We start from the raw sequence: 8406 nt of genomic DNA on the forward strand, positions 1-8406 counted from the left end.
GCTGCCCTCTGGCGGCCTTGCCCCACCCGCTCTGCTTTGCAGCTTTTCCGCGTGTGCCGTAGCCGCCTGCTCCCTGCAGATTCCGTGGCCACGCACTTGAAGTCTCCCAAGGGTCCAGTGCCCCTGCCATCCAGAGAACCTACAGAAGCTCTGCTGCTTTCTCTGCTTCTCCAGAGCAGTTGCTCGGCCCAGCCCGAGAGAGGTCTGACACCTCGGAACCATGGAACCTGGGTCAGCCCGCCCCTGTGCTGCCTGCGACCCTGCGAGCCTCGTCCTCTGAGCCCTGACCGCCTGACCTGGGAGTGGATGCCTCCTGGTGTGAATGAGTTTTCACAGCCCGGGTAGCAGAGGTGTTTGGCACCTGTCTGGAATCTGGCTTTCCGCTTGTTTGGAAGCCCTCTGCAGCTGCCCTCCACACTGAGATGTCTCTCCTTGTCATCTGTCGAGCCTTGGGTTGACTGGTCTGAAGGTTTTTGTTCCGTGACCCTTCGGCCTGATCGCCCAGATCAGGTGACCAGTCACTGGGTGGCTGCATTCTGTTAATGGTGGCACAGCTTTCCTGGTGCTGTCACACTCTGGGTCTGTAGGAAGCGCTAGAGGGCCAGCAGAAGCAGTGGAGGCATTTACTTGGTGGCAGGATAGTGACGCAGTTGTAAACAGGAAATGGAGCTCCTCTGAGCCCACGTCATGCCTTCCGGCTCCTCCTCTTCCATAGTTTACTGGGGCTGCAAGGAATAAAGCAGCACAGAGCAGGTGACTCGCAGCATCAGACTCTGGTGCGGCTGGTGCGGCTGGTGAAGCCAGGGCTGCGCGTCGAGGATCCTGTTTCCGAGTGCCAACTTGAGTCCTGGCTCCTCTGCTTCTGCTGCAGCTCCCTGTTCCTGGGCCCGGGAAGGCAGTGAGGGTAGAGCAAGTGCTGGACTTGCGGCTACGTCACGCTCGTCTGTCTCAGGCCTGCCTCTGCCTTTTTTTTTTTTTTTTTTTTGCTAAGATTTGTTTTGTTTACTTGAAAGAGTTACAGAGAGAGGCAGAGCCAGAGAGAGAGAGGTCTTCCATCTGCTGGTTCACTCCCCAAATGGTCACAGTGGCCAGAGCTGCACTGATCCGAAGCCAGGAGCCAGGAGCTTCTTCCGGGTCTCCCACGTGGGTGCAGGGGCCCAAGGACTTCCACTGCTTTCCCAGGCCACAGCAGAGAGCTGGATCGGAAGTGGAGCAGCTGGGACTCCAACCAGTGCCCATGTGAGATGCTGGTGCTGCAGGTGGCGGCTTTAACATGGCAGCCTACAGCACTGGCCCTGCCTCTGCCTCTTTCAGATGGTGTCTGCCATTGGATTGAGGGCTCAGCTTAAATCCAGGGTGATCTCTCCAGTGTCCTTACCTTTTTATTTACATCTGCAAAAGCCATATTTCTAGGTGAAGTCACTCAAAAGTGGATGTGCATTTCAGGGGCTGCAATGCACCCTGGGACGGCTTCTGTCCCTGGACTCTGTGCTTGCACTGCCTTTTCTGATGCTAGCGATTCTTCTCCTCAGGGAGAGGAGGTGCAGAAGTCAAGTGGACCTTAGTTTGGCCTTGCCCTTGAGAGGTAGTGTGCTGACCCACTTTAGAGTTAGCGTGCTGACCCACGTAAGTTAGCGTGCTGACCCACGTCAGTTGGCGTGCTGACCCATGTCAGAGCTAGTGTGCTGACCCATGTCAGAGCGTGCTGACCCACGTCAGAGCTAGCGTGCTGACCCACGTCAGAGCTAGTGTGCTGACCCACGTCAGAGCTAGCGTGCTGACCCACGTCAGAGCTAGTGTGCTGACCCACATCAGAGCTAGCGTGCTGACCCACGTCAGAGCTAGCGTGCTGACCCACGTCAGAGCTAGTGTGCTGACCCACGTCAGAGTTAGCGTGCTGACCCACGTCAGAGCTAGCGTGCTGACCCACGTCAGAGCTAGCGTGCTGACCCACGTCAGAGTTGGAGGAGCTGCTTTCACTGCAGGAGACTGAGGCCCACTTCTCGGGTACAGCCTTGAGAACATGGTCGGTGTGATCTGGAGAGCTGTCCAGAGACCAGGCATCGCACATTGCCAGTGGAGGGGCTGCAGGTGTAGCAGGTGTAGCAGGTGGAGCTGCCGCCTGCAGTGCTGGCATCTCTTAGGGGCGCTGGTTCAAGTCCCAGCTGCTCCACTTCAATCCCGCTCCATGCTATTGTGCCTGGGCAAGCAGCGGAAGATGGTCTGGTTGTTGTGGCCGTTTGGGAAGTGAAACAGCAGACAGAAGTACTTTTTTTTTTTTTTTTTTTAAATTTTTGACAGGCAGAGTGGATAGTGAGAGAGAGAGAAAGGTCTTCCTTTTGCCGTTGGTTCACCCTCCAATGGCCGCCGCGGTAGCGCGCTGCGGCCGGCGCACCGCGCTGTTCCGATGGCAGGAGCCAGGTGCTTCTCCTGGTCTCCCATGGGGTGCAGAGCCCAAACACTTGGGCTATCCTCCACTGCACTCCCTGGCCACAGCAGAGAGCTGGCCTGGAAGAGGGGCAACCGGGACAGGATCGGTGCCCCGACCGGGACTAGAACCCAGTGTGCCGGCGCCGCAAGGCGGAGGATTAGCCTGTTGAGCCACGGCGCCGGCCTTTTTTTTTTTTTTTTTTTAAAGATATATTTATTTATTTGAAAGGCAGAGTCACAGAGAGTCAGAAGCACAGAGAGAGAGAGAGAGGTCTTCCATCCACTGGTTCACTCCCCAGATGGCTGCAATGGCTGGAACTGTGCCAGTCTGAAGTCAGGAGCCAGGAGCTTCCTCCAGGTATCCCACACAGGTGCAGGGGCCCAAGCACTTGGGCCATCTAGATCAAAGTTCTCCTGCCGTCTGTCTGTCTGTCTCTCTCTCTCTTTCTAACCTTGCCTTTCAAATAAATAAATATTTAAGAAAATTGACTGTGGGTATGGAAACGGAGGGTGAATCTCGGGAGCTCATTTTCTGAATCGCTGGCTCCTTCTGTTTGTTTACTTAGTGAAAACTTACTTTAAGGGTTTACCATACATTGGAAGACAGAACACAGTAATAGTTGGTACGGTCTTAGGAGAGAGGTGGTGGACTCTTAGTGCCCTAAAACACGGGGGCAGGAGTAGCCCCGCTCATTACGGAGGTGTTCAGGGGCAGCAGGCCCGGGGGAGGGTTCAGTGTCTGTCCCTGCCCTGTGCCCGCCTTTCCGTCGGATTCGGCCAGAGTGGAACGCGGCTGCTTCCTGCATCACCAGACCTCTCTTCCCTTCCCTTCAGATCGAGGAGACTGGCCGAGGGACAGGAAGTTCAGCTACAGTGGCGGCGGCGGCAACCCACCGTGGGGCGGTGACAGGCACCATCAGTATGAGCAGCACTGGTACAAGGACCACCACTATGGGGACCGGCGACACATGGATGCCCACCGTTCTGGAAGCTATCGGCCCAACAACCTGTCCCGGAAGAGACCTTACGATCAGTACGGCAGCGACCGGGACCACCGGGGGCACCGAGATTATTACGACAGGTGCGGAGGCCTGGGAGACGGGGGCGAGCCTGCGTTCATCTCGCGCTGTGTCTGCACAGAGGGGCTGCAGGGGGCTGCAGGGGAGTCCTGCGCTGCAGGATGGTCAGGCGTAGGGAGTTTGAGTTTCTCCTGGGCCGAGGGGAGGCTGCGGATCTGGGTCTGAACCCTGAAGTGTTGGAACTGAAGGGGTGCTCAGAGACGGGCAGGTTGGCTGAGGGCGGGGCAGTGCCCTGAACGCCAGCGTGCGGGTTTATGTACAGACGTCTGGGTCGTGAGGACCTCCAAGAAAATGCGGAGAAGTGGCAGCCGTGAAATCCTGGAGTGAGCAGCCAGGCTTCCTGAGGTCTGTAGGGTCTCTTACGTGCTGGGCACGTGTGGTTGAGAGTCAGTGGTAGGAGGGGCCGAGGTTTGAAAGCTGAGAGCTGGCAGTGCAGGAGGGGCCAGTGCATGTCCCCTGCACTTGCTGTGTCAGGACTGGACTGCGTCACCCTGCAGCGGCTTTGTTCTCCCCGGATTTAAGTGGGAACATTCCATACGCACACCTCGGGGTCCTGCTTCCCTTCTGGGAGGCCGTCTCCCTTGGCTGTTCTTTTCACAACCCCTCATTGTGCGTGCGGTGGTTTGCGCTTCTTAGCCTGAATCTAGGTTCAGCATTTCCACACTGTGTGGATATTTACAGCAGTCTTGGCACACCCTGTCTCTAGCGATTCCCGTCACACCGATGTGAACCTGCTTGAAGCTGCCCCTAACTCACTCAGGATCTGGGTTTTGTTTAGTTGGTTGTTTTTTTCTTTTGTAAGTGATGTTTTCTCTCTCTTTTGGTTGGTTTTTATTATTGTTTCTAAATTTGCTAATGCAAGCAGGCTTCAGAAAGTTCATGGAAAAACTGTGCATACATTTCAATGTTCTTTGCACCAAAAGTACTTTTAATTCCATTTTCCATTAATTCTTGAGGTGCTATTTTCAGTTTTAACTTCTGGTCTGCTGTGAGATGCATCCAGTGTGTTTGTGTTTCAGAAACTGAAATGTTATCTCTAGAAGCTTTTTTAAAAAGCCTCCCTGTCTGGAACCTTTTGTGCCCTGGGGTGCGGACGGTTTCTGTGCTTTGAGCTCTGGGGTGTGGATTCGTTCCTGTGCCTTTGTCTGCTGGCTGCTTCACTGGGGTCCCTCCGAGCTGACCTCTCTGCGGAGTCTGGGGCTGATCCTCCAGTGCTGGCTCTGTGCCCAGGAACGTGGTTGTGTGCACATGCAGTGTACCGTGTTGAGTGGCGGCCACGCTGGGGCCCACGAGTGCCCTGGAGCTGCGTCAGGGCAAGCGACCGCCAGGAGGAAGCAGCTGAGGGCGGTCAGTGAGGCAGCGGAGGGCAGGGCCCCGTCGGGGACCTCTCCTGCCCAGCGCCAGGCCTGGGGAGGCTCTGTGAGAGCACAGGGCACTGCGGCTGCTGGGCGGCTCTTTCCCTGGCCGCGGTGGTGTGCTGGCATGCACACGGCAGGGTTCAAGTGCGTATGAGGGGTGCTTTTCTCTGCGCAGCCCTCTCCTCTTGCGCTACGACCTGGGCACTCTGGCTGCCAGGCTCTGAGAACTCTGCTGGCTCTTTCTGGTGTTTCCCTGTGGCCGCAGGCTGGACGCTCGCAGTCCAGGAAAGGCTGTCGGAGGCTCACCTCGTTGGCTTCCGTCTGAGGAGGCCTGCTCGCGTTGCCTACTGTGTGGGGCTTTGAAAACCGTCGTCCATACGCTTTGTCCCTTTCTGACTGAGGCTGTCTCTCCATGGCTGGAGCTGTGGGCACCCCGTCCTCTGTCTCTCACTGCAGAGCTCAGATACAGCTGTCTCAGAGTATACAGTTCAGTGTCGTGGAGCTGCCTGGCTCTCCAGTTCCAGAACTCTGTGGTCACCCCAGAAAACCCTGGCACCGTGAAGTCCGCATGCCCACCCTCCCCTCTCCCAGCTCCTGGCACCCTCCGCCTGCCTGCTGTTCAGGGCCGCCTGTTCCACATCTCGGCATTTCCTGTGGGAGGAACCACGCGTGACCGTCTGTGTCTGCCTTTGTTCATGGATGTCATTCGTTCAATGAGTTACTTTGTCTTTGTTTTTTTTTAAAGGCAGCGTGGTAAAGGGACATACCTTCCATCTGCTGGTTCAGCCCTGTATGCCCCCCACAGCTGGGGCTGGGCTGGGCTGAAGCCAGGAGCTAGAACTCACTCCACATCTCCCTGTGTGGCAGTCAGGGCCCCGTCGCTTTAGCCGTTGTCTGCTGCCTTCTCAGATGTGCATTCCAGGGGGCTGGACTGGAAGCACAGCCTGGGCTCGAACCCAGGGCCTGCAGAGTGGGGTGTGAGCATCCCCGGCGCTGTTCTGCCGCTGCACTGACACCTGCCTCTGCTTCACTCCGTCCAAGGCTGCGTCGCACTCCACTGATGCTGTATCACATTCTGTTCATCCGCTCCCACTGGTGGGCACTTGGGCTGTTTCCATCTCTGAGCCTTTGTGAATGGTGCTACAGGGAACGTGGGTGTGTGTGTTGGCTTGAGGACCTGTTTCCGTTCCTCTGGGGAGAACTGATCCTACGGTTGTCCTGTGTCGAACTTTTGGAGAAACTTGTGAACTGTCTTCCGGTCACTGAACCGTTGTGTATTCCTGCCAGCGGTGTGTGAGCGTTAGCGGTTTGTCCACCTCCTCGCCAACGCTCATTCTCTGTTGTTTTAAATTTTCTTTTCAGTAGAGGCATCCTGGTGGGTGTCGAGGGTCTCATGGATTTGATTGGCAGTTCTGTCATGATTAACGGCATCTATGCAGTGCTTGTTACCAGCTGCTTGTGTCTTGGGAGAAGTGTCTGTTCAGGTCCACTGCCTGTTGTATTTATTTACTTTTAAAGATTTACTTGTTTGAAAGGCAGAGTTAGAGGGAGAACAAAGACCTACTGGCTCACTCCTCCAATGGCTGCAGCAGCCAGGGCGGGGCCAGGCCGAAGTGGGGAGTCTGGACTCCATCCAGACCTCCCACATGGGTGCAGGGGCCCAAGGACTCGGGCCATCTTCCGCTGATTTCCCAGGTGCTCCGTTTTCAGAAGCGGGCAGCTGGGACTGGAACCGGCGTCCATCAGGGATGCTGAAGTCTCAGGCGGCTGGACCTGCGCCGCGACGCTGGCCTCCTTTGCCTGTTTTTGAGTTAGGTTCTTCGTCCTGCTGCTGTTCTACAGTAGAACAAGCGGTTTCCCGTGGTCCAAACTACAGATCTTGATGCTCTCGCAGCAAGTTGATTTTTACATTCATTTTATCGTCCCTTCCCTTGTTCTTGAATGTTCAGGCTGACTGTGGTCTTTGCTGTTGGTAATACCTCAAACACTAACCTCTGTGGCCCTGTGGCTCCTCGGGGGTCGGGACTGCGGTGAGGACGGTCTGTGCCGGTGTTGGGTCCGCCAAGCACGGCGCGCCCCTCTGCGGCACTGCCTTCCTGATTCCTGACAGTGGTCGTGCTTGCCGCCGCGTCCTGTGTGTGTGAGGAGAGGCGGGTGAGGGCGTCTGGCCCTGCCCCCTCTCCTGACCCCGCATCTGTCTCAGGCACCATCACGAGTGTAAGCGGAGGAGAGCCGATGACTTCAGGCCTCAGAGCTACCACCAGCAGGACTTCCGGCGGATGTCCGACCACCGCCCCGCCATGGGCTACCACGGCCAAGGACCCTCCGACCACTACCGCGCTTTCCACACAGACAAGCTGGGGGACTACAAACAGCCCCTGCCCCCACTGCACCCTGCCGTCTCAGCGCCCCGCTCACCTCCTTCTCAGAAGTCGCCTCACGACCCCAAGTCCCCCCTGGGCCATCGGTCTCCTCTGGACAGGTCACTAGAACAGAAAAACAACCCAGATTATAGTTGGAATGTTCGGAAAACATAAAGGACGGCTTGAGGGGGCGAGCAGGAGCCAGCGCGCACGAGGCTGTTTTGGTCTGGGCCCCAGCGGCCAGCTCGGAGCCCTGCAAGCGCAGGCTGGGGACACGCGGCTGCCGTCCTCTCTCCGGCCACAGGAGCACTTCACGGAGAGCGGGGCCTCGCTCTCAGGCCAGCTCTCCCGCACCTCGGCTCGCCCTCCGTGCCGGCCTGCTCCGGCCTCCCTGACGGGCGCTGCGGGGAGGAGGTGACTGTGTGCCCGCGTCTCTGGACCTGCTGCCCCCCGGAAGGAACGGGGGCTCCGGGGGTTTCACTGCCAGGCCCGAGCTCCCGGGCCTTGGTGTGTGGGGGCTGGGGGCCTGAGGGCTGGCGTGGGGGCTGGTTCACTGTGACATGACAGGTGCTGCTGAAGGGGCGAGGTCTCGCGGTGGAGGACTTGAAGGGGACGTCCTGCCTCATGGTGGAGACCTGGGGGCGGGGCCTCTCCCTGCCAACACTAATTTTCATGCTGTTTTTGTGCATTTCAAAGGTTTGCTCTCCTGAAGGGGACTGCTTTCCCCCATGCCAGGGAAAGTGGGGCCCCCCGGCTGACTTTTGAGTCCTGTGATTTAGCCACACCGAAGTCAGCGTGGGCTGGTCTTACTGACTGTGGAGTGGGCTGAGGGGGTGGGGGGTGGGGGTCGTGTGGCCAGGTTCCTCTGGAGGGGCGGGGTGGAAGGAGAGGCAGGTCCACGGGCGGCCAGCAGGTTTCCTGGTGGGGGTTGCCCGTGCCAGCAGGTGGGGGAAGCTTTCAGTATTGAGTCGATCAGCATCTGTAGCGGCCTGCAGCTTGGATTAATTACCCAGAATCCCACCCCTCCCTCCGCACGGCGCGGCTGCAGGAGCGTCCCAGCCGAGCTTGGTCTCCTTGAGAATAAGGCCAAGTGAAGTGCGGACCTGGTGGGGTTTGTCCTGGATGGGGAGCGTCCAGGGCTGGGGACTGAGTGCTGGGCGGCGAGAGTCGCCGTGG

General features: G+C 57.8%; 1 protein-coding gene across 3 annotated transcripts in view; it reads left to right on the forward strand.

Moving 5' to 3' along the window:
• The window catches only part of CHD2 (chromodomain helicase DNA binding protein 2), a 123316-nt gene extending 115233 nt beyond the window's left edge, over window positions 1-8083 (forward strand). For all 3 annotated transcript variants that reach the window (XM_062204929.1, XM_062204930.1, XM_062204931.1), the window contains 2 exons: window positions 3265-3511; window positions 7071-8083. In XM_062204929.1, the coding sequence (XP_062060913.1) occupies window positions 3265-3511; window positions 7071-7404 (581 nt within the window). In that variant the 3' untranslated portion in view covers window positions 7405-8083. The remainder of the gene's footprint in view (window positions 1-3264; window positions 3512-7070) is intronic.
• The last annotated feature ends 323 nt before the right edge of the window (window positions 8084-8406 follow it).

Source organism: Lepus europaeus, chromosome 11 (genome assembly GCF_033115175.1).
Source record: "Lepus europaeus isolate LE1 chromosome 11, mLepTim1.pri, whole genome shotgun sequence".
Taxonomy (NCBI): Eukaryota; Metazoa; Chordata; class Mammalia; order Lagomorpha; family Leporidae; genus Lepus; species Lepus europaeus.